Here is a 26,939-nt window from a genome sequence, read left to right as displayed (position 1 = left end):
TTGTGAAATTTGAATTTATTTATTATGCATTATTTATTTTCCCATAGATGCCTATTGAATAGAACAGTGATTTACAAAAAAAAAAAGAAAGTTTGGCATGGCTTGTTTCTTAAACATGAAATGACATCAACACAAAAGCTCTAATCTTACAAAGTAGGGGAATGTAGATCAGTTATCTTCTAACAAATATGTCTGACAGTTATTCTGATACATTGCTAAAAGATACTGTGCTGGTCTATCATTGAAACAATTTGTGATTTAATTTGTAGAACTTAAATTATAAGATGACACTAGAAGCCTCGATGCATTAATTTGGGCATAAATATGAAATATACTCAATTTTACACAATCGCAAAGCCATTGCACTGTGGATCTATTCAATATTCTCCAGGCCACAATCATCTGTTGAATTAGTCACCATTATCACTTACCAAATCTAAAATAATAATAATAATAAAAAATAAAAAACACACAAAAAGTCCTACATATTCTAGATGAAAAACTAAGCACTAATAAAGTCTAAGGTACAGTACAAACATAAAAACGCCAATCACTGAAATAGAACAACATAGCTGTCATTATAAAAAAACAAAAGAATACATGCCCAATCAAAACAGATATGTGACCCCATCCCTCCCCAACCCAAACCAAAGTTTCCACTAAGCTTAACTAAATGCAGAACATAAAAAACAATAATAAAAAAAAATGTTCCTTTAACCAAAGAGCAGGAGAGAGGAGTGCAAGGAGCACCAGTCACAGGTGACATTAGACAGGAAAGGCACAAAACACTGTGGGCCTACTGTATGCCCAAACACAGTGGGTTTTAACTGCATTGGTTGCAAAAAAAATGAAAACAATGGAACATAACAATTCTTGAGACTTCTTTGGCTTTACTCAGGTCATCAAGATGTGCAAAAAGCTTGTTACCCAGAGGAGTCTATACTGATGTCTATTGTCACTAGCCCACTAGTCAGATCAGCCTGTTCAGTATAGATCATTACATCTCAATGTGTTAAAAAATAACTCTGAATAGGAAACAAAAATATATATTCTTTAAATTGTTCAAAGACATCTATACTCCAAATAGACCATATCTTGGTGTGGATATGTTTTTTTCACCTATCTAAGCAATCCAAAAATAATCTCAAAACAACTACCTGTAGTTGTGTAACAGATTTCTATAAAGTCTGTTTGATAAAAAAAAAAAAAAAAAAAAGAACATACAATTTCCATTGCTGCCATATAATGTCTCACCATTTCCCTTTATACATACACTTTAGTAAACATTACTCAATCTTTTGATCAAACAAAATATTAAATGTTTTCACTTTCCAAATGTATGGAAATGATAACTTGACATTGACAAACAACTTGAGTCCAAAACTCTTTGAAAACAAAACTTCCTTCTTTTCTGTGTCTTTCTTAGATTCATTTCTTCAGCCAACAATATTACATGGCTTTGACAGAGTACCACATGTCTTTGGCAGATCAGTAAAAATGAAAAACATGACATCAAGGCCAAGGGGCTTAGGGCCCTCAAAAGTCAAAGGCTTATGTTTGGTTCCTGATGTCTTGAATATGTAAACATCTCCCGAGATAGTTAAAGAAGTTTGGTATAATCACCAACAATTCCTTGTGATATTCCAAACTCAAAAAGGTATTCATTTCCAAATTTGATAGGAAACAGGACATGCATCACATGAATCTTTGGCTCCAGAATCAACTTAAATAAATGTAACAAAAACTTCATCGTGGAGGCCAAACAACTAAATCTTATGGTATTGTACATGTTGCATGCCAGGTCTGTAAAGACCGGTCAGAAAATAGACAGGTCTACTGAGGCAGGGGGCCAGTTTCGGAGCTGTGCGTGTAAAACTCTGACAGCCGTATCATTCAACCCCAGGAGGAAAACCCTGCCGTGACTCTGTAGTGCCCAAACAACATCCTCTTCTACATAGAGCCTTTACACAAGCAAGCCCAGCTACCATGCAAAACTTGAATAATCTACAAAAAATATATGAACTCGATGAACTTTTTAGTGTTATTCCTATTACCCATTACAAAGCCCTTTGCCACATGCAAATCTAACCCACTACCCCACCCCTATAGGTTACATTGTACAAAATAAGACCGATTCTTAAAAAGTATATAAAAATGAAAAAAGGAGAAAGAAAAAATAGAAAAATAGCCCTTATAAGGGAGCGGCTGTCTCTTAACAGCTGTGGATGGATGACTCATTGAGGGCCAGTGGGCTTTCTTTTCGTCTATGTCTAGTCTACATGATGGAGCAGTTTTCTGGCCGGGGACCTCCCTGTAAGAAGAGAGGGACAGAGAAGGTCAAATCAAAATCTAAAGTTGCTTATGATAAAAGTAATAATATTGTTATATAGAGTGACCAGGGTCACAGGTACAAATATGAAAAATGGCTGAAATTTGAATGAAAATAAAGTGTAACTAAATGCAGGAAAGACTGACATACTGTACATAAAATGCAAGAGAAAACTTGGATTTCTCTTTAAGTGTGTGTATTCGACTGTGCGTGTGTTTCTGTCAGCTGAAGAAGCTATAATTCATGTAATTTGTCTGTAAATAATTGCACCATTTACAGAATAAGAAAACATGTGAAGAGAATCATCTTAATATTCAAAATGAACCTTTTGATCATTTTTTCTTTTTGAATTTAAACCAAGTCATCTACCAAAATGAATTAAACTGAAATGAATATTATATTTTAATATGTTTTTTAAAGCGCTCGTTGGCCCATACTTACATGTCGTGGCTGGTTGTTGCCTAGCACAAAAGACTGGGAGATCAGTCCCTCAGGCAGACCCCCACCACTGCTGTAGGAGTGAGAGGAAGCGCCTGAAACGCAGCTGCCACTGGTTCTGTCCGACGGCTGGCCGCAAGAGCCACACACGACTGTGCGGCTGCGCAGGTTGTACTCGCTGTCCACGCAGGTGCTGTGCGCTGCCTGCAGGGGGAGACAAAGTACTGACTTCACCAAGAGGTCTTGCTGATCTGGTCCTCATTTGTGCTAGAGGTTCGTATCAATTGATGTATGAACTTTCTCTTGGCTGAGTCATTTAGATGAATATAAAGACCGTATATTCACTGTTGGTGCTGTTATCATCTACAATCCCTGCTGAGAAAAAAAAATCTAGAAACCAGCTTATGTTTTACTGGTCTTTACTGGTTTTATTCCAGCTCTTGCTGGTCTTTGGTGTAGCTGGTTGGGCCAACAGGTGGACATGCTGGCATGATCAACTGAGGAGGTTGGTCATGCTGGTGTGACCAGCCTATCATGTCGGATACAGCTGGTGTAGGATGGTCATGCTGGTGACCAGCCTGTCAAGCTTGATATTGCTGGCTTGCTAGAATGACCAAAATAAGCCGGCATGGGCAGCTAAACCAGCAATGTAGACCAGCAACACCAACTAAAATGACCAGCTTGAAGTGGTACGACAAGCCAATGGTGAATCATCATAGTAAATGGGTAAATCAGCTGAAGGTATATGCTTCCGCAAGAGATTTGCTGGTCTAGCTGGTCAACCATCATAGGGTGGTCAAACAAGTTGGTCAACAAGCTGATAAAACCAGCAAGAGCTGGTCAGGCTGTTTTTTTCAGCAGGGATAACTTTTGAGACAGTGAATGGAGCTTGGTGGTGGTCGGTACCTTTTTCATATTAAACTATTTTGAAAAATATCTGATATTTTATGTTCTTTAGTTTAAAGTATGAAGAAATTACCGTCTCCTCCTCTTCCTCATCCTGGAATAGAGTTCGTGTGACCTTTCTCATGGCCATTTCCTGTTTAGTGGGGCATAAGAGAGAGAGAGGGAGAGAGCAAGATGAAGTAAGGGAAAAAGTAGCTGGGCAAACACACCATTACATTAAAAATGTTTGAAGTGAAATAAACTAATTTTGCTTAGTGATCTGATCACATAGAAAAAATATAGTCATTTACACCCTTAGAAAAACCTCTCCTGGCAGTTGAAAGCAAAAGAGCAGAGAGCAGCGGCCGCCTGCCAACTGTCCCTCTCTTTCAGTCTTCCGGTGACTCACCTCTCCATTAGCACTAATAAGCGTGGTCTGGAACAGGTCGCCGCTGCCCCAGGAGTTCTGGGTCTTCCACACCAGGTCAGTGGGGGGGTTGTGGGAGCCGCCTCCGTTAGCCGCCCAGATCTGTTCATCCGCAGAGGAGGAGAGTGAGCAATGACAACGCTTCAGAACCACCAAGGCACTGAGATTTTGCCGATGTAGAAATAAGAGTAAATACTAGTGAAACTTACAGTCACAGACTGTCCGGCTTTGAGAGTGAATTTGGGGGGAAACTTGTACACGATGGGAGTGCTGGAGCCAACCTGTCTCTTCACCTGCCAGTGTCCAAGAAGCTGGTCCTGTAGGTCAACACACACACACACACACACACACACACACACACACGAGATCACATTAGTGATGTTTTTTGCTATTACGGTTAACTGCACTTTCTATGCTGTTATCTGTCAGGTTGTCACCAAAAGAGTACAAATACCAATTAAGGGCTTGATGATGACGATTGATGTAATTAACTATTTTACATGTTTTTTTCCCTGCCCTCACAGTTCTCTGACAAGGCACTGTAAATACAAAATGGCAGACACTAGATGGGATGGAGACCTGAGAATGAACACTGAACATATTTCTTAAGGGGACAGTGATCATAAGCATTGTGGAAATTATTCACTGATTAATTGACATATTGTAAGATCAAGTCAATGAGAGGTAAACGAAGAGTTGTTTTTAATGTCTTGATACATTTTCAGTTAATTGCCAAAATTGACAAAAAAGGTTACATGAAGATGAAGGCGTATACAGTAGAATTGCGCCAATAGCAAAGTCAACAATGACGACCATCTTGGCATAAGGCCACAGCGTGGAAGAGGGGCTCACCTGGTCAGCCTTGTTGCTCAGGCGGACGTACTTGCCGTCCAGGTCCACCTCGTCCACGGTGACGCGCCCGCTGGCGGAGGCCTGCTGGGCGATGCGCGTGCGGGTGACCGTCCCGCCCATCACGCTGGACGCCTCGCTGTCGGTGTCGTTCAGACGGCGCTTCTTGGCGCTGCCCGAGGAGTTGCGGCTGCTGCTGCTCTGGACGACAGTGCGGGTGTGTGCGCCCGAGCCAGAGGAGCGGGTGACAGTCACACGGGTGGGCGGTGGGCTGGGCGACAGGCGAAGCCTAGGGGGGGGGAAGCGAAACCGCTTTAAAACACAGCTGATATGTTCTAGCCTAATAAATGCATGTCATTGTTCTGCTACACAGAAAAACAAGAAAAAAAAAAAAAAGAGTACAAGAAACGTCTATTTAAACGGGGTGTGATAGACTTCAGGAAGTGTGTTTGGCCTAAGTGTTACAAAAACAGCCCATCTTTGAGCATCAGCACACAGCTTACAGCTGTCTCTCTGTTTTGGTCAGATCAGATCGCACGTGTGTAACTCGCCTCTGTAGAGCATGCTGGACATCACTATGTGTTGTACTCTTGAGTACACTGTAAAGGATGTTGCCTGTGAAGGGTGTCGGCCAGCTCCTCACCTCTCCTCCTCTCCCTCCAGCAGCTTCCTGTAGGCTGCGATCTCCATGTCCAGGGCCAGCTTGATGTCCAGCAGCTCCTGGTACTCGTCCAGCTGCTCCTGCATGCGCTGCCTCATCTCCGCCATCTCACGGTCCTTATCGCCCAAGCGCCTGCGCATCATGTCTCGCTCACGGGACAGACCCTCCTCCAACTCCCGAATCTTGGCCTCGCGAGCTGCCAACTGTCAATAGGGAACATACACTTGGACATCAATGGACATCAGGCATTTAAACACAAAAACATATAGATTGTAGACTAACCTTAGGCTATTGTAGGGTGTAAAACTGTATGTGGCATTGTTATAGAAGAAATTTAACCAGAATTGATACGGATACAGAAACTACATTAAATCTATTGGTGATCAACAAGCAAGTTCTAAACTCCAAAGGTGGAGGACAGGCTTCCTGTAGAGTGAGATGAAAAGGCGGTTGAAGAGAGTTATAGAGAGAGAAGAAGTCGCAGAGGTGATGTTTACCGTCTTCTGCAGCTGGCTGAGCTGAGAGGACATTCCCTCCACCCGCACGCGCGTCTGCTGCAGCTCTTCATGGGCGGCGCCCACCAGGTGGCTGTTCCTGTCCGCAGACTGGCGAGCGTTCTCCAGCTGGGAAGAACACACGCAAACAGTTCAGGACAATGTCTTTCAAAATGCTATAAACCAATAAAGGAGGGTGCCCATTTAAGTGAAGTTCTCCAGAGGCACGTCTTACAACTCGGGATAGAGTTGTAAAAGTCCGGCTTCGGAAAGTAAAAGTCCTACCACATATAATATGATTTGCTCCAATCATTCACTAAAAACCTTGTGCTACTTCAACTTCCCATATAGACTGCACAAGACACTTTATGGGAGGCTGAAATAGCACAAGGTCTTTACAGCTTTTTACTGGTTTGAATGATCGAATGATCGTGTACAGTATGTGATTGGCTTTCATGCACTGTATTTTCCTGTGTATGCATGTATTGCCTTTAAAAAAAATGGATTGGCAACAAGGCAAATTCCAGTCAACTGTGTTGACATTAATGAACTTGAACTTGAAATCAGAAGAGTGGAATTAGTACAGTACAACTCCTCATCCAGATTCTACTTTTTGAAACCAGTCTTTACACCTCTGCCTGAGACTAATGTGGTCTGTTCACCTTGGAGTTGAAGGTCTTCTCGATCTCCTCCTTGTAGATGCGGACCTGTTCCTCGTGCTGCCTGCGCAGCTCGGTCAGGGCATCAGCCAGCTTGCTCTCATACTCCTGCTGTTTGCCACTGTCAATCTCCACCATCCGCGACTCGTAGCGACGCTTGGACTCGCGCAGCTCCTGTGGATTGACGTAGAGGACAAAAAATTGTTTTATTCAGATGTGTAAACATGGTGGAACATTACCAGAGCTCGTTCTCAAGGTTAATGACCCCTTTGTAGAAAGACCTCAGTCACATTTTCATTTCACCCTTTGTTATTCCCCTCTATTTTGTCTGTCCTATCTGATTTTGGCAACAACCCTTCAATTTGTTAAATTTCTTATACTTATGCAGCCTTTATTTTATCATTCAAGTGGTTGTAGTAACATCAACAGCAACAACAATACTATTAACAATCTGATGCATGGGTGAGCCTTTAGCTTGCTCTTGAACTGACCTCAGAGTAGATGTTCTTCTGGAAGTCCAGCTCCTCCTTCAGGGTCTGGAGGCGGTTCTCAGCATCCACTCGGCGAAGCATCTCATCCTGCAGCTGCTTCTTGGCGTCGTTAAGGCTGCCATCCAGCTATTGGGAAAGGAACCACAGCACACCTGAGTCTTGGGTCTCTCACATTGTGGTGTACTGTACACATATCTTTTCTGTATATTTTTGTGATTATTTTCGCCTTTATATATATTATGAAGATCGACAAGAAACAAGTGGGAAAGAGAGAGATGGGATCACAATAATTAAACACAATAATTAAGGAACAATACTAAGGAACTTTCAGACTGAAGGTATAGGTCTTATTCTTAGTAGAAAAAGATAAAGATTGAGGGGACATGGCAAAAAAATATTTTAATGCCCGTTTTCACATCAGTATTAAATACATATTCACATACTGACACTCCTCCTCAAAGTTCAACAAGTAGCCGCAGAGTTGACAACAGATAAATTCACCCATCCTGTGCGTAAGCACTATGCAGTCTGTGAAATACTACATGAGGTCCTGGAAAATAAATGGCTAACTGTAGCACCAAAGTGCCCTCTGAGAGCAATATGCCTCTTCTCATCAATCTTAAACCTCCTCTGAGGACAGCTATGGAAAGGCTTGAGCCATCAAATCATCCGTCATTAAATGGGTATTTGCAATAAATTAAAGTAACACTAGAGCACTTTTCCTCTATCGCATGCATGCTTTTTGTTTATCCAGCAAATAACGATGTCCACAGACAAGGTATGTTGCATGATTTTATGAAAGTATGATCTTTATGAGTATGTTGCATGATTTTATGCAAGTATGATGAATTGCGACATCGAAGCAAGCCAAATTTGTAGTTTAATATGTCTCATTCCAGATCCGCTACCCAATCTGGTAAACGTAGCCTACATAGTGCGGTTATAGCCAATAGAGGGCCGCAAAGCGAAAATGCAAAAGTGCCATTCACCCTGTTACGAGTTGATTAACCACTGAAATGATTTTGGAATCATTATTTTAAAAAGGTACAGAAAACTCTTTAGTGTTGCTTTAAACTAAGTCTTTTTTTCTCCTTCTGAATTTTATGTTCTCAATGAGCCAAAACACAAATGTCCCACCTTAGCTAGCTGGGCCTTCAGATCGCGGACCTCCACCTCCAGGGTCCGCTTCTCGCTCAGGGCGGTGGACAACGAGGCATCCTTGGAGTTGAGAAGAGCCTCCAGGTCCTTGAGGCGAGCCAGAGCACCCTCCAGGTCCAATTCCTTCTTTCCATTCCTGAGTGCAGACCAAAGAGAGAACCATGCTGTTCATTTGGAGGTTTTTTTGGGGGGTTTTTTTACCAAAAAGGCAATGAATAGACCCACATTTATTTTCAATATGGTGGTCTGTATGCTGAAAGCAAATGCATAGTGTGTTCATCTGCTTGGGAATGAACTCCTACTTTTTCATCACTAAGCAGATAGAGCACTACGAGAAATATGGATATGCTGCAGACCTGAAGATTATCAAGATATTACAAAATTACAGTAATGTAGTTCAGTGGACCTACAGTATATGAAAGATGACGTACCAGATGATCATGAGCAAACGCTACATTGATTAACACATAGCCTTCACTGTTCTGTGTACGAGAGAGAGACTGATTCTAAAAGCCTTTGAGGAATGTGGTACACTGCAGTAGGTTTACCACAGTGACCCGTCTCTTAATAGAACCAGACATCAGCCTAGTAGGCTCCCTCTCCCAGTTACAACAATGCTGTTGGAGTTCATCAGACCAACGTACATCTCGAACAGGAATCCGCCAACATAAGTAAACAACATGTGTATTTGATTTCATAGGGGGTGTTGTGCTGCCGTTCACAAAATTCAAACTTCCACATTAACAACCTAGTGGAAAACAAGACATTAAAACTTTTTTTTTTTTGTAAATCATGAGCTCTCCATTTTAATGTCCCAGAATTAAGTTTAAGTAGGAGATGGGAAAACCAGCTCCAAGGTATTACATGAAGCCCCCACAGTCGAGGGTTCTCCAACACTAATGACACTCATCTGGCAAAGGAGATGGCTTCCAGACCACTACTGCTGGCATAGTCTCCCCCAGCAGGACCAGAATGTGTGCATTGATTCAATTACATAACACAAACACTCGGGGCTAAACAGTACATGTACGTATAGGTGATACAGACAGAGAGACAGCACACACACATACAGTATGTACAGTATACACACAAATGGCAGATGGCCTCTTTTGCAAATCTCCCATCAATATACCACCCAGTTGGATGGTGTTGAGAGAGCCTTACTAGCATGGGGGTGCTTCCTTTCCAATCCTCTCAGATTTCAAAAGACAGAAAAGGGCAGCTTCCTAACCATTGAACCATTTGTGAGGGAGGCAAGTGATCTACAACCTACGGCTGCCTTTCAACCCTGCAAACACAGACAACCCTCTCTTCTACTCAGCACTGCTGCTCACAGTACACTTTAGATACAGCTATACTATGCTTGCTACATACATAGATTAGCATAGCATCACACCCCTGCATTTCCACTAAGTGAGGCCCAAGCCACCTTTGTAGTAGTGTGAGAAATGGCCTCTACGGATAAGAACCAACATGAGTGACAGTTGTAAGGAGTGTCAATGTTGCTGAGTAGCCTACAAGCAATGTGAGGAATGTTCATAAAGCTCAAGGGCGGGAGAGCGAGGAAGGCAAGGCCTTTAAGGGGGGCTCTTTGAGCTCTGGCATCTAGTCATCACTTCCTTGTGCAATACTCCCACCCAGCAGTGACAAACACTACTGTGTCTCTCACCACATTCCTCTGAGATTAGGGCAAGGCTACTGACTTGTGGCTTTTTCAAATAAATTGACGAAATTAGCCGGAAATTCTGGTAAGCTTGTTAGCATGACCAGGCCTACCTGAACAATCACAAAGTATGTATTAGCACACTTTGTCATACAGACGAGGGGAATTTGCAAACATAGGTTAGTCCACCTTTGTCAAATATTCCATTTTTCACATAGTAAGGCAGAAATCTGGATATTCATAATGCACAGGGAGGAATAGCATTCTTGTTTGTCCCACTGGGTATTGAGGTGCAGAAATACATGCGTCTGCTGGCACTTAATGGCCAAGTGTCAAAGGTGAGGGGAACAGTGTGGGTGGGCAGAGCTCAGCATCGCCCCAGTCTCACCAGCACTCCCGCAGGCCAAAAGAACAGCAACTCTTTGCTATTAACTCAGACTTGCTCTCTACGGGCCAAGTGTAAATTAATGTGCCCCGTTTGTGTTTGTCTGTGTGTGTGTGTGTGTGTGTGTGTGTGTGTGTGCGTGTGTGTGTGTGCGCATGTGCGCATGTGTCATACTGCATGTGTGTCTGAGTGTGGGATCCGTTTTTATCAGCGCATACCATGGAAACAAATATTTACTGCATTAGTCATCCTTGCTTGCACTTAACACATTTAAGGAAGAAATTGTTTGTTTTTGTTCCAACAGTTGCAGGACCACTCATCAGGAAGCCACATTGACTGAGGTGGACAATGGAAGGATATGTCCCTATGCGCTGTGCAGGCTCAGCCTGATGCAACATCTGTCTCGGTGGAAAACACAAGTATTTTTATCCACTCCGTCAATAGGCGGCTTTCCAGTGCATTACACTTCACGTAGCCGTGATATTTTCATCAAAGTTTACATTATGACCCGGCGCATTTTGATTCACTTGGCAGGATAAACGTGCAAATGGAACCGTGTTTATCATAGAGGAAGCTGTACGAGTGGGAAATGTTTACACGGCCGGATCACCAGTCCAGTGGATGAGCGGTGGAAAGTGCACGTCACTGGTCCAGACCTAACTGAACCTGGTGCACTGCATGCAGTGGACAGAAGTGGCCAGTGATACTTTCGAGGTTGGAGGCCGGTGAGGCTAATTTTAAGAGGGGGTGACATATGAGACACCAGTGAGGTAGGTTTATTTTGAGGGAATGAAATCAAAGATGACACCCATGTGTGATTTGTATACAGCCACAGAGCAATCAGATGCAGAGAGGGTGAAACAAAATAACTGCAATAGCCTTGCGCACCATACCACACACACACACACACACACACACACACACACACACACACACACACACACACACACACACACACACACACACACACACACACACACACACACACACACACACACACACACACACACACACACACACACACACACACACACACACACACACACACACACACACACACACACACACACACACACACACACAGTGGAGAACATTTCAATAGTGAGACAGACTTCATTTGTCTCATATACAAACACAGGACCTCTGAAGTGAATCAATGCTGGGAAGTGAGGAGAAAAAGGGAGGAGAGTAGGTTGCATGTGTGTGTGTGTGTGTGTGTGTGTGTGTGTGTGTGTGTGTGTGTGTGTGTGTGATGTGGAAATATTTCATGGCACAAAGAAAGCAGAGGGAGAAAGAGGAGGAAGACAGAAAAAAGGTGGAATTCATCAGCCCCTTTGCCTCCAGCCCGCTATGACTCATAGCTATCTTTGTCCACTTCTGTGACGAAAATGGAAGCCACAGTAAAAAAAAAGAAAGGAGGAGAAAGACAAGCAATGGCTTACAGTGTTTGCTGTAGCGTTGCCATGGCGATATGGCCCAGACTGTACTTCTAGTGGAAACGTTGGTGTGTCACACTTCAATCGCGTTTCCAAGGATACGGACGCAGACTAAAACGCAGAGGGGCTTTTCCCTTCTGCAACTTCTGTTTTTTTCTTTTCTATTCTCTGTCATATCGGTGATTTCGAGGTTAAAAAAAGCTTCCTTTCCATCCAGGAGGATCGACTATAGATGGAAAATCTGAAATGTCAGAGGCAGATACAACCGCAACAGACCAAAAACTTGTACTTAACCCAAGGAGTGCTTATTATCCCAGCAAGTTCAAATTCCAAATGCTGGAGTCAGTGTTTATGAAAACCAGACCGTGGCAACTTTTTCAATCAAACAATATAATCTGATGACACACCAGGCCTCTATTGAACAACATTTCCTAAACGTTCAAGATCAACATTTAAAAGGCAAGCTGAATTTAATTTTAGCTTAGATACTGTCATTAAGAACATTAAGATGACCCGCATTTCTGCTGGCAAGACCAAGACAGTCAACTGTGGGAACAGTTCTTCAGTTCTTTTCTCCAGAATATCCTATGGTATTTACAAACTTAAAGCAAGGAAGAGATCTATACTGTAGATGATCAGAAACTAGTTGAAACTAACTTGAAGCTAGTAATGACAGCACTTTGGTCATCTTGCAGTTGTTTTTTCTGTTTGTTTGTTTTTCAAATTTTCAACAACTTGGCCCATGCCTGAGGCACTGTCCCAGAGAATTCTAAGCATTTATAGGACATTTCTACAACACATTTTACCAGCCAAAACTAGTAGCTACGATGGGTCAATTACCATGATTGACGTTGCAGGCAGAGAAACAGTCCAAAACAAGTCCAAAACACCTGTACTCAGTCATAAACCATCGCTTATGGACATTCTCTGCATTCTGAAAAGACAATCTACCTGCATACTAGGTCAAAAAATGGCACTAAACCTGCAAATATCAGAAGATTCATTTGTCATAACACAAAAAAATATTTTTAAACATCTTTACAATATTAAGAAACATCTCTACAGTGAACAAACCGTATAGACTTTTCAAGTCTAGTTACACATCGATCTAAACTAGCTGTCAATTTAACATACAGGCTAGTGGGTAGAAAGAAAGCCTCATTGCATGTAATAAAAATATTTAAGATCCTCTTGCAGAGAATTGCTTGAGGCTCTCCGAGTCAAACTCTTAAAAAACAACATTTTCTGCATTCTTTACCCAGCTCATGTCAGGCTCAGGCACATTATCTCCAGTAGTGCTACAGTAGGCCGGGCAGTAAACCTTTAAAAAGGTGCTCTACCTGAGGCAACAGGTGCTACAGAGATCCACTTTGGTTACTACTGCTGCCACCCACACCCACACCACCTTGGCATCCAAACCACCTACTAATCACTGATGCAGGACAGGCATGTACACACACACGTGCAAGCACACACACATGCACGCACACACACACACAATCACACACAGGCATGCCTGCATGTGTGGGCACACAAGGGTGGAGACCCTTTGGTGAGTCACACTCCAAACAACCCAAACTTTTCCAGAGAAATTAGCCAAGGGTCCCCCCATTCCCTGATGGACGATTGTTTGAAGGTTTCCCTCTGAATGCACAGACTGCAGTTTGAGTCACGCTTGCATACCGAGAAGGAGCTTTCCACTGAACTGAAGTGGAAATGTACTGAATGTGCATGTTGAAAGACTACATTTGTGGTAGCCTGAGAAAGGTATAGTAAATTGCAGATGGTCTGAGAGTGGATATACATAGCACACAGAGCCTTATAGATACATAAGCTACATATAACCCTATGTATGACTCAGAAGTTCCCAAAAAAACACACTTTTCCAAACTTGGGAGTTAGGCTAGTGCCCATGTTTCAACAGTCCGCTATAAATGTAAAAGATCAGCTCTCCTAACTCGCTCAGAGGGAAAACCTCAGTGCTAGTCCTAAATGATTAACATCACATTTTGGATACTTTGCAAAAGAAAACTCTTCAATGAAACTTCTGCATATTGTAGTATGATAAAGTGTAAGGCAAGCATCATATTCCACTCAGAGTGAACACAGATGTGTGGTAGACAAACTTTCATTGTTGGGAGTACCACAGAGGCATATGGGCTATTCAATATAATTTCAAGAAAAGGACAAGAAAAAAAAGACCTGAAGTCTTTCCAGACGCTTGCACAAGATTTACAATGAAACAGAAAACATGCATGCATGCAAATGCATGCAAATGCATGCGCGCGCACGCGCACGCGCACACGCGCACGCGCACGCGCACGCGCACACGCGCACGCGCACACGCACGCGCACACGCGCACACGCGCACACGCGCACACGCGCACACACGCACACACGCACACACGCACACACGCACACACACACACACACACACACACTGGCTTAGATGCATTCTTCTCCAGTTCTGTAGGGTTACAAGACAATGGCGATTGCTTGTTTAGTTGACATGCTTTTGATATGAAAGATAACCGATGCTCAAGCGACACACAGCCAGAGCTACAGGGACAGATCAAACACAAATCTGTCCGTTTTCTATTCTTGAGCATGATGGAGGATTTCCTCTGTGCATTTCAGGAGTAGTGACACAATACTCCTGACTAGATTGTTCTTACTGATTTGGTGATCTATTTACATTTCAGAACCATGGAGTCAGTGGTAGCACGCCTTATTTGGGATTTCAAAACCCCATATTTGTAGAGTTCATTTTTGAATACATCATTGGTCTCTAGAGGGCTAAGAAGCAGTGCTTTCCATGTACTCTGACAAGGTCAGATAACCGACTTCAAAAGAGTTGATAAGAGATCAACACTATCCAAATATGGGCTACACCAACACAAGAGCTGATTGAATGTGTATACAGTATGTTGGGTGTGGCACTCTCACACATCTGTTTCTAAGACATCTTTCCTCTTCGTTCTAATTCCACTGCTGACAAACGGCTTGCGCTTTCTTTTTTTATGTGCTTGCAAGAAAAATAGATAGTTTTTTTATGAGCTCTTTCATGGGACTGGCCCATGGTGGAAGTGGACTGTAATTCGCTGTGACTCAAGCAGAGTGAGGGTTTTCCTTCCCGTTTTCCTCCCGTGCTAATGGATGTGTGATTAACAAATGAGCATTCACACTGCAAGGCATGAATTTGCGTTTGATGGGGAAGTATTACTCACGTTGTCAGGACTAAGCACAATAGTAACATTACATACTTGCTGCATTTGAATCTTGTTTGTTTATCAAAACCATAGTCAAATCTTGATGAATCAGACAAGAAGTCAACTGATATACTGCAGGTCACTTTAGACAAAAAGGCGTCTGCCAGAGACCATAAATATAAACATAAACACAATTCATAACTGCCATGCATGTCCAACAACATAATACACCAATATAGAAACATCCAAGACCAAAAGCACATGGTCGTTCTGGAAATGAGCCTGCTCACTCTAATAACCAATCTGGCACAGTTAGCATCTTGTTGTACTTTATAAATCACACTTCCTGATCATATAAGTTACTACGTGTCAGAGGTGTAGCAACAGCTTTCGGGTACTTTGAGCAAAGTGCTTCATGGGGGCCCTTTTCCTGAACAGAGAGTTAACTTAACATAGGAAGCCCCCTTCCCACAAACATATACGAGGAGGCCCCAACCCCAATTCCGAAGCCCCTGGTGCACGCCATGCCCTTCATGTACAGCAACAATAAACACCATCTGATTGGGCTCGTCTGTGAGGTCAAACACAGACCAAGTCCGAGCACTCTCATCTACCCTCACGTACGGCGCTGCTGCCTCGGTGCAGCTGCGGAGGGTTTGGAGCTGCCATTCGTAAACGGGGGGGGGGGGGGGGGGGGGGAGGGATGGGCGTACAGCATTAGGAGTGCTGGAGAGACACCAAAGCCTGTGGCTGGGACTTGGTGGAGCTCCCTCACGCTAGGCTAGGCCACATGGTGCTGCCATGTGAGGAGCCGCACAGAGACCTGCCCTCTTTGGAGACAAAACAGCAAAACAGGGGTTTGTTTGTAGATGCGCATAGCACTAACAGCCGTGCAGCAATACCACACACAGACAGACACAGGGCAAAGCCAGACCAAAACACAAACACACCAACTCAGAGAGGCTCAGGTTTGGACATGATGGGCTTCATAGCTGCATCGTGGCAATGAAACATAGCAGTCAAAAGCCAATAATAAAAGGACTGCACAAGAACAGAGCAGACTTCTAAATAATATCCCTGTTCCACTCTGGCAGAGTGGTGCAAGGGCCGCAAAACATGCATGAAGGACAGATGGGGAAAAAAATAACTGATCCAACAAAAGACTAAGGCAGCGTCTTCAACACTTTCAAGTAGATATGTGGATCATCGCAAACAAAAAAGTGCTTCAAAACCACAACTTTTTGGAAAACACCAGTTCGTTCTCATGCATTTGTGCAGAGCTGAACGAGCACATAGAACACCACTGTTGGCAAGTGTTTACAAAGTCCCATTAAAAACATCTTGAGTTCATTCGATACATAAAAGATGCATGTACAAAACTTAGTAGAAATGTATTTGTTCAATCCCTAGGGAGGTACGACAGTTACATAACGGAGGATATGAGTCAAATGTGTCTCCATCAAACATCCAATCGCAGCCGTCGTTTGTGTGTGCGTGGATTTGTGTGAGTGTGTGTCCACACAACTCTACCATATTTAAGTGATTTACTTTCAGTGAGTGAGTGACTCATTAGTTCTTGGCCATAGTCTGGTTTGGAAAAGCCTGGACTGCCATGGAAACTCTGATCCATACACATGCACACACACACACACATACACACACACACACACTTTCCAACACACTGTGTGGTGCCACTGGAACACAGGCATGGTGCATGGATGGCCAAAACCTTCTCTTTCATTATCTTGACTCCCAGCTCGACGCCAACCAACAATAAGGCCTCTATGGTCATACAGCCAATTCACAATGCTCCCCACATCTGGTTTCCATCACTCCAGCATTTGAACGAGAGACTTTTTACAGAGTACTGTACCTACGCGGCTTTGCCAATGAGAAAACGTGCCCACAAGGGGCTAAAAGTTACCAGGAGGCGAAGCTTAACGGACAACAAGAGAGGTTATTTCTGTCTTTATGGCCATTAGAGTTCATTTGGACTATATGGTTCACAACACCTATAAAGGACGAAGTTTCTGCAGCGACCAGAACTGTGAAGCATCGAAAACAGTAGCAGTAATTAAAACCGCAGTGTAGAGAGATGAAATTGTCCCCTGTAAATTAAACTATCCCCCCAGTCAATATTACCAGCTACTATTTAAAAAAGGGAAGAAGCAGCAACAGGGCAAGGGTTGTCCCCACCCAGCCCTCCAGACAGGTCCAGCATCACCCGAGATGGCCATGACACCGGACCCTGGCTGACGTTAGCTGGGAGATTCCACTGGAGTTTATGGGCTCGGAGGGACAACTAGCACACTGTGAAAGGATAACCATTTCACTCAGACATTGTGTTAGTCAAACAATGGCAGCTTCAGAATCTCCTCTGTGCCCTATAGAAAGAACTACGCTGGTGTCTAAGAAAATGGTAGAGGCATGTTTCCACTGTTTTATGCGCTTTTTGGGGCATACATGGTCCTGGACACATTGGTGTTGCTCCCAGATTTTTTATGGCAAAGAAATTCTTTAAACAAAGCTGCAACATCTCTTGCTTACATTTACATCAACCATGGCCTGTATCGGGAGTTGGGTAGAATATCGAGTCAGGTAAGGCCTGGTGTTTTATTAACGTGCGAAGCAACACGATCGGGCAACCGAGACAATGTGACCAGAGAGGTTAGTCAGTCATCGATCACAACTCCTAAGTTTCCCGCTACCCTGTTAGGGTCAAGAGATAGGGAGTCAATATTGCTGTTGATGTCATGGTGTGTTGGTTTGGCTGGGAGGGCCAGCAGTTCCGTTTTCGAGAACTCCGCTGGAGATGGTGCGCCTTCATCCATGTAGATATGCATGCTTGAAACGCATTCAGAGATCCATGCAGCGACCAAAGGGGTCCTCAGATGGAAAAGACAGATAGAGCTGTGTGCCATCTGCATAGCAGTGATATGAGAAGCCATGAGAGCAGATAATCGGACCAGGGAGGTGGTGTAAATAGTAAAGAGAAGGGGCCCCATACACATACAGTAGATGTCTTGTTTAGTCTAACCCTTCTGTTAAGGAAATTAGAAAATAACTGTGCACAGCATCCCTCACTGGGGTCTTTGCTCTGGAGAACGTGCACTGTGAATAGAGTAATAAATAGATAATGATTGATCGATATGACTATGAGCAGATACCACTATTCAAAATTAGATTGGTATCCTAACAGTAGAACAATGAATTTGATACTTGGATACCGGATCATAACAATGGTATGAAATCATACGTTAGCAGGAGACATATGGTCACGCTCTACAAACAGGAAGCAGTGAGGACTTGATAAAGGAAATATACTCTTGACATATCATAGAGCACAGCTGGCTGCAAGCCTATGATAATTGTAATATTCTGTATCCAAAAATGATACTGGTTTACTGAAAAAGAACATGACCCTCCTAACATTCTGTATTTCTTGTGATGTTCTGGAGAACATGCAGAGTATTGCACTGCACTGCACAATCATTTAAGGGTAACTCAAAAGTAATGCAAACAATTACCAAATGATTAGAAGGGAGCATTAAAGTGCTTTTCAAACTAAATGAAAGGCCCATCCAGGAATAATGCATGGAGAAAGGAGATATCAAGACTTAGGAGACTGTTGCACAGACAACATGTTTTCTACTGAGAATTTGTGAGTTGAAAATAATTGAGTGTGCTTTTGAATCATAAGAGTGGCATGGTGGCTGGATAAATCCAGTTCTAAGAGGCACCGCCTTCCTGTAGACACAATGCCGACTCCGCATGCCAAGGGGTGTGGCAGGAGATAATATGCCATCCGAGTACAGGAAAAAAAACATGTGGGCACCACACACAGACACACACACAGACACACAGACACACACACACACACATACACATATCTACCTGAACACCCCGCCCATAACACTCAGCTCCAAAACACGTGCTAGGACACCCTGTCTGGAACCAAAATGAGTCCAGCATTTTCTGCACCGCTTGAAGCATGTTGCAGTGGCACAGTAACTTTAATGCACAAGTCCAGCTGAAGCACTGGCAAACAGACCGGGAGAGTCTCCACTTTGATCCCCAGGGGCCAGATCACACATCCCACTGAGGGGGAAGTCTACTTCTGTGGAACACAAACCAACAGCACAGTCCTCCGTTCTGTGACTGGATTGGTTGGTTGGTTGGTTCATCCGACTAGCCACACTTAGGCAAATAAGTCCACACACACTGTTATTATGAGGACAAGATTAAGCAGGCTTTTATCCTGCTTGTGGGTGATGACAGTAGGTTTACTGTACACAGAAGAATACCTTTCAGCTGCTCAGCCGGTGGGCTGAGTGTGTGTGTGTGTGTGTGTGTGTGTGTGTGTGTGTGTGTGTGTGTGTGTGTGTGTGTGTGCGTGAGAGAGAGAGAGAGAGAATGTGTACAAGTAAGAGACGGGGAGAGAGAGTGTGTGTGTGAGTGAGTGAGTGAGTGAGTGCTGAATGTCTATGAGTGAGAGACGGAGATTGTGAGTGTGTGTGTTTTTTAAGACAGCTCAGCCAGCCATCGGGGACATGCTCCAGCCGGCACATGGGGTCCTGTTTCAGGCGACTCCAAAGAAGAGACAGGGGGGGCTTCCCGGTAGCCATGACGTCGACAAACAGATGCACGTCTAAAACGGGCACGTGTCGACTCATGGTCGGAAGCACAGGCGACTCGACCAGTTGCGCACTCTGGCTGTAAACGCATCTGTCCACTCCAGTCAGTCAGTTAGCTATTCTTTCATTCATTCATTCAAGCAATGCTGCTACTGTAGATCACAAGGCTCGCATACATAGTGCAAGTAAATGGGAGCACTGTTGTTCTGCCCTGACAAATTGTCAAATACGGTTGCTCTGCACCCGCCAACTGTACTGTTGCTCTGACTGGCCAACTGGGTCGAAAGGGACCAAACACAAAGTTAGACTCATGCTGTGGGGCATGGCATTCCAATCCAGCTGCCTCTTACGGTGTGCATGAGATAGACTCACAACGCGTCACGGCCAAGTATAATAGTGAAAGAAGTTGAGTGAGTTACACATTTACAGTGTGACCCAAGGTGAGTCGTGCAAACATTTGCATAGCGCGTGGCATTCTGGGTGGCTTATCAGTCAAATCACTATTTTTCTAACTTTTCTTCACAGCTCCACCCATTCTAACACTTTCAAGCAGACTGAGCCTACACACTCATTAGGCATGTTAAACATTAACAGATCAGACTCCCTGGCTGCTGGAAGCTAACGGGCCGCACATCATAAAAAAAAAAAAAAAACTAGTGGAAAAGCAAGACAGAGTTTCCAAGCACAGGCCTGGTGTCTGGCTCCAGATCATCTGACCACGGCAAAGGCAATTCCCACACGGCCCTGAAAAGCATCTGACTCACTCGATCGTCAGCTCGAGAACCGCCGCCCCTCCGCTGCTCCTCCCCCTCCCTCACACACCCATGGCAAGGCTACGGTGCTGCCATGGCAACCAAACAATCCCCTAACACAGTGCCTGCTGCAACATCAGAGATGGATTGTCGCTGAGTCCTAAACCTCATAATTGAGCGATTTCCGGTGCATAGAGCGTAGAGAATGGGCTCTCCCTCGGAGATACCAATTTCCACTATCCATGGGGCTTCAATTCTAAAAGGGGAAAAGCTAACTAAGCTTCTACTTAAACAGGAGCTATGTGTGGGTAAAGACTAGCAAAGATCAATAAAGAGTTACTATGGGAACTATTATTTACATCCACTCAGAATGTACAAAAATAACCTCATGCTTCAAGCAATTAAGGTGTCTAACATCACATAAGAGGAAGATGCGGATCAGAGGCGGATATCCGGGGTTGAGAAAATATAAGTCCTGCCAAGTATTTGATTGATTGATTGATTGATTGATTGATTCAGCCATTTATAAACCAGTTCATCCTAATAATTAGCCAGGTAGATCAGACAACTAGTGATATCACCTGTGTTAAGTGGCAGGACTTTCTGTCTACTACTTTCTGGAACCGGGATGTCCGCCTCTGATGATTATGCAACACGATGTGCTTAAAACAGCAAACGTGGAATGGGACACACCTCCATCGACACACCAAAGCATTTGCTCTGTGCCCACTTGCTACACACAGAGATAACCTTGAGAAACAATATATGAAGGTACGAATGAATGAATGAATGAATGTACAAATGAATGAATGAATTAAGGGGCCCATGAGCAAACACCCAAAGCACACAGACGGGGGACTGTGAAATGAAGCTAAAGGCTTGGTGCTGACATGCCTCCTCAGCAACTCTTGTGTAAGCGGTCATGGAGCGTTAAGGGAAAACGAGAAGACTAATATCTGAACACTGAATGACTAATCAGCAACAAGCGTCAATGAGATGTGTGCCTAGAAAGTGTGTGTGGTAGGCCACTTTTGCCTCTATTTTCCTTGGTTACGGAAGCTATGCTGAGCTTCAAACCTCAAAGCGTGTGTTCAATTTGAACACGGCACTTCCATCACCCTCAGGCAGAGCACGTTCTACTTCCTGCCGGGGTGTGAGGGGCTCAACCAGAAGTTGCATTTAAGACGCCAGTCCCAGTGTAAGAGAAAGGGAGTGCTGGCGAAGTGTTTAACTTGTCATTACTCATTCCAGGTTACAGACTAGGTGGGGCTGCATGACTGTGCCTCCATGTCATCCATCTACATGCCTTCAGGGGATCAGTGGTTGTACCTACCCCCACCACCCTTTCCCACACACACACACCCACACAGAAACACCCACACACCCACACACCCACTTTCAACATACCCACATTAGCTCTCTAATCTTTCCAACACATCAACACAGCACCGCGTCTCATCAGGTCTGCCTTCAGGCTAGTTGGGAGTTGTATGCTGTTATGTGCTTCTTGGCTTCTCGAGTGACAACAGCCAAGTCAACAGTGCAGTTGAAGATCACTTTCAACATGTCGTCTGCCACTGGTGGACTGGCAGCAGACCAGAAAGGCATGATGTAATTGTCACTTGGTCACTAAAGGCAACTGAGGTCTTACTGCATGTGGGCGTTCCCATTTTTAGAAGGCTCTAAATAGACTCTGATAAAAAAGATCAGATGGGTCCCATTTAATTTGACATTTTCCCAAATCTGATGGTGACAGAGACATTAAAAAAAAAGCTCTTCATGACAGGATCTGGATGTTCTCCCACCATCAATACGCTTTGAATAGGACTTTAATTAAATGTTGAGATCGGGAATTAGGGGAATGTAAACATTCCTGAAATGCGCTAATCGAGTGAGAGTATGAGGAAAACCTCATGCATGTGGGCCAGGAAGCATGCAACCGCATTGACATTACAGCAGAGAGCTGACAGTCCTGTTCCCCTACATGCACTCATCCTGAGGGTCGGGGTAATTACTTAAAATGTCAGACATTTCAGATGTCATGATTGCTTTTGAAATGTCAAATAAGTTAAGAGGATAAAGAGGTAAGTGCCTATCGAGATCCTGCACCGTAACATTTCAATATAATTTTTGAGGTTCATTCAGAGTGCTTTTTATTAAATCATGGACTAAACTATAGTACCTCCTCTGCTTGGTCTACTATTCTAGTGGCCTATGCAATATTAAAGTTTGTTGCAAACAAACTTTGAAGACTGTGTCTGATTCATAAAGTAATATTGATTAGAATGAAACAGATTAAACATTTCTCCTCACTAAAATCTTTTTTTTTTCTTCTTCTTAAAATGACTGGTGGTGTACTAGTTAACAAAGAATGGTACTCCAAATGAGCCTGATCTGGGGAAGTCATTTTGATTTAAAAATGTGTTCTGTTGATGCTTTTGAAATGCCCTCATTAGTCAACATCCCCTCCTCCCTCTTTTCTTCCTGGAATGACAAAAACTCTCCTCCTATCCTGTCCTGTCCAGTCTTGTCCGGTACAGTCCGGTCCCCTTACCTGGCTTTGAGCTCCTTGTACTCCTCCCTCACTTTGCTGAGCTCCAGCTGCAGCCGCGCTCGCTCCTTGGCCACGGAGTCCAGCGTCTTGCGGGCGTCGGCCAGCTCGTTCTCGTAGGCGGCCTTCATGCCGCCCAGCTCGCGGCTGACCTCCGTCTCCGACTCGGTGATGCGCATGCGCAGGCCGGCGTTCTCCGACTCGAGCGAGCGCACCTTGTCGATGTAGGTGGCCAGCCGGTCGTTGAGGTTGCACAGGTCCTCCTTCTCCTGGAGCCGTGTGATGCGGTTGGGGGAGGACAAGGGGCTCGATCCCCCGCCGCGGCTGCTGCGTTTCTGGGCTGGGGTCTCCATCGCTGCGGTTCGGAAAGACGGGTAGACTGAAGCTGGGGACAGCCAAGAGGCGGGAATGAAGAGAAGAGAGACATAGGGGTGTGAGGAGAGGATTGCAGCTTCATGCGAGACATTGGCACAGAGACTTTGACTCTAAGAGCCGTAGCTGTCTAAATGTCGAGGTAAACGACAGACCGTGGAATAAATTAATCCAGAGAGACAGTCCTCATTTCTACTCCTACTCAAATCCTTTCCATCCACCCTTCCCTCCCTCCCTCCCTCCCTCTATCCATACTCCAGTCCGTCATTCTCATCCCTCCCTCTCCCAATAAGAGCTCTTCCTGCTCTGCCATGCCCTGCCCAACCACACCCCAAAAGATGTGTGGATTTCAGTGAGGCGTCATCTCGGCTTACGCAAAAGAGACGCGCTGTTTTCACTGCTGCTTCAGGAGAGTTGGGCAATAGACATTTATCATTCATTTCAAAAGTTATGGTTTCCTAAGACCATGCTAATCACTTCACTTCATGCCATCTGCTGACTGAGACTGAGGTTATGGATCCAGAACTTACTACTAAATACTGGCCATGAGGGCTCCACACAGTCGATCATTTTAGTGACCAGCTCAGCCTACTCTACCGCCAAAACCCATTCATTTCTCAGCTGACGTTCAACATGCTTCCCAGATAAACAACTGGAATTAGGCTGCAGTGTCTTGAGTAGTAATTAGCAACATAGGATTAAGATAAGATTTCAATCATTATGGCAGTGATAAGGACAGCTATATCTTGAATTTCCCTTTGGGGATCAATAAAGTATCTATCTATCTATCTATCTATCATATAATCTGTATCAAGACATGGCACAGTCATTCCAAAGACACTGCGTGGCGGGCATTGGATCACAGATAGAACAGAATTAGAAAAAAGTATTCGGCAATTAAAAGCAAAAATACAAATGATAAACACATTTCTATCTGAACCACACCATTTCTTTACACATGCCAATGAGTTGCTCTAATTATAATTCGAAATCTAACTGAAGAAACTGTCAGTGCAACACTCAAGACTTACAGGTAAAGCTACTACAAACCACAAACTACAAGAACACCACATATAAAAGTTTTCTACCTGCTCTTTTATACACAAATGGCAGATCTGGCTTCCCCTGTCAGGCTGGTCGTGTCTGTCTGAGAGTTCGACTTTGGTCTCTGGAGTTCGGAGCAGTCTGTGAAGACTCAGGACAGGAATGCCGCCTCACTCTGTACGCCTCTGGCTTCTGCTCAACACTGGCTGCCAGCTTTTCTCAGCCCCAGTTAATGTGCGGCAGAGCAAGCGAAACAGAGAGCGAGTGAGTGAGAGAGCAAGAGAGAGAGAGGGAGAGAGAGAGAGAGGGAGGGAGGGAAAAAATGGTAGAGGGAGGGGGAAGAGGAGAGGAGGAGCCAGGGTTGACTTGAGCGGTCTAGCCCACAAAGGCTGAGGGAGCTGCTCATGCTCAGCCTTCTCCTCTCTCTTTTGCTCTCCCTTTCACTTTCTGCTCAAAGTCCCAGTCATCCTTTCACTTTGCTGACGCACTACGACTGATCTCGAGTCCCAAGAAATCCCCCCACACTCCTAATATTCAGACTGAGCGATGATGATAAGTGTTGTTGTTTGCCATATCTGACAGTGCTGATCTGCTTCAGAGAGCTGAGAATTTTTCCCCTGAAAAATGAGACCCTCGGCCCTCTAGGCCACAGTGTCTTGGGCAACACCAAAACCAATCTTGTCATAAAAACGAAGAAAAAAATACACATTTACAATCTCGCCTATCGAGCGCATCTTTTAGTATCCAAACAAGAACGAAGTCATCCTTGTCAAATGCAGAGTCAGAAGAGGAAATTGCTTCCCCACCCGAAAGAAAATGGGAGACCTTCATGTCTACAGGGATGCACAAACCTGCGCTAATATTTATCACAAAGGGGTGGAGTTTTGAAAAGTGCCTTGTCCAATCCCTTTATTTTACTGCGTGGGATTAGGCTGCAAGCGGGCAACTCTGCCTTGGGTGAGGCAATGTTGGATGGATACCCAACAACACTGCCGCCTATGCAGGAGCAGGGCTGGCTGACTTGGCAGTCAAACATGACCTTGCCCATGGAAAAGCCAGGTCAGAGAGAAAAGTAGAGAGCCAGAGAGAGAGAGAAAGAGAGAGAGAGAGAGAGAGAGAGAGAGAGAGAGAGAGAGAGAGAGAGAGAGAGAGAGAGAAAGGGTGAGGGTCAGAGAGAGAGAGAGAGAGAGAGACCAACCGAGAGAGAGAGACTGGGGACAGCTCACACCCCACCCCCAAACAAACAAACAAACTGCTCTCTTGTACAACCAAGTGTCCTTTCCCCACTTTCTCAGGCCCCTCCAACATTCCTGGTGACAATGCTGCTTTTTCATGAGACATGTGTTTTTTTCCTCCCATCACCAAACCCTCCTTTGGCTGAACATTTGTTTCCTGCATGGCATCTGTAGGAAGCACACAGGGCACCACCACCACATACCTGCCTAGGCAACTAATCGAGTACATTCTTACAAGCAAACAAAAAAAAGTCATGGGAATCTGTACCTCATATATAGAGGACCTGTGAAATGTGGTATGACTGCAAACAGGCAGCCTCCACCTACGACACAGGTTGTGAGACATGACAGGCTGCTAATGGCATGTTACTCTAACAGCTCACAGGTTTGTCTTTCCCTGACTCCAAATGCATTCAAAGTATGCAGCAAAACACAATCACTTCACCCAGCCTGTTTGTATTTTCTTTGGAAGTTTCCTTCACAGATTCAAAAAAGGTCTACCGGTGTGTGTTGACTGACTTCTTTAACAAGTACAAACCTTTTAACAAGTAACAATAAAGCCAAATAGAGAGAGATATATATATCAAGTCATATACACTTAGAAAGGTGAAGGATAAACAAAATTGAGTGACAAAAGCCAAATACAGGTGTCATTAATTGACTCAGAACAGGCATGGCTTTGCCACTGATTGGATACAATACTGCTGTGTCATTTGTAAGAGTTTACAACCCAAACCAGTTGAAACTGCTGCCACTGACATACACTGTTGAGATAATTTACCACAGTGAGAATGACACCAGAGAAGAAATATTCTTACCTACATTCCTGAAAGAGCCACTCCATGTTTTGAGGCCTGCAAACATTGCCAAGTTTTCTGTGCGGCTTGAGTCTCCAGAGAACAAGACACTGCCCCCTGTGGCTAATATTCACATTGCATTACATTTTAGGGCCAGACTATTCCATGACTTCGGGGGGAGATCAGACAGGCAATATCAAGGTCAGTGGTGAGCAAGTCACAGAATATTTAACATATACAACAGGCAGCACTGCATCAAAAACAACAGTGGGACTGAAAAAAGATTTTACATTTGTGAAGAAATTCACATTGCCTGCTGGTAGGCTACAATGAAGCATGTGTTATTAAAGCCATAATGGTACAAGTGTGCAACACTCTGTTTATGGTCAATATCAATTCTACTTATAATGAATAATGACAGAATAATGAGTCCTATAATAGCCTAGGTCCTAGGACAAAAAAAAAATCAG

The 26,939-nt window shown here is 44.1% G+C and overlaps 1 protein-coding gene across 2 annotated transcripts; it reads right to left on the bottom strand.

The window, feature by feature from the left end:
- lmna (lamin A) lies at window positions 1–26,548 on the bottom strand. Of its 2 annotated transcripts, none has more exons than XM_062538820.1 (13): window positions 26,491–26,548; window positions 23,025–23,406; window positions 8,371–8,527; window positions 7,234–7,359; window positions 6,746–6,916; window positions 6,087–6,212; window positions 5,572–5,792; window positions 4,932–5,217; window positions 4,289–4,396; window positions 4,062–4,181; window positions 3,747–3,806; window positions 2,771–2,971; window positions 1–2,311 (listed from the first exon to the last, which is right to left on the bottom strand). In XM_062538820.1, the coding sequence occupies exons 1-13, from the start codon at window positions 26,534–26,536 to the stop codon at window positions 2,276–2,278; spliced, it is 2,040 nt and encodes a 679-aa protein (XP_062394804.1). In that variant the 5' UTR covers window positions 26,537–26,548; the 3' UTR covers window positions 1–2,275. The 2 variants fall into 2 exon arrangements, with proteins under 2 accessions (XP_062394804.1, XP_062394805.1); XM_062538821.1 differs by lacking the exon at window positions 26,491–26,548 and adding an exon at window positions 24,482–24,625.
- Between the last annotated feature and the right edge of the window lie 391 nt (window positions 26,549–26,939).

The sequence above is a fragment of the Sardina pilchardus genome, chromosome 6, assembly GCF_963854185.1.
Source record: "Sardina pilchardus chromosome 6, fSarPil1.1, whole genome shotgun sequence".
NCBI lineage: Eukaryota > Metazoa > Chordata > Actinopteri > Clupeiformes > Clupeidae > Sardina > Sardina pilchardus.
The sequence above is the reverse complement of the archived record's forward strand: the minus strand, read 5'-3'. Positions and strand labels throughout refer to the sequence as shown.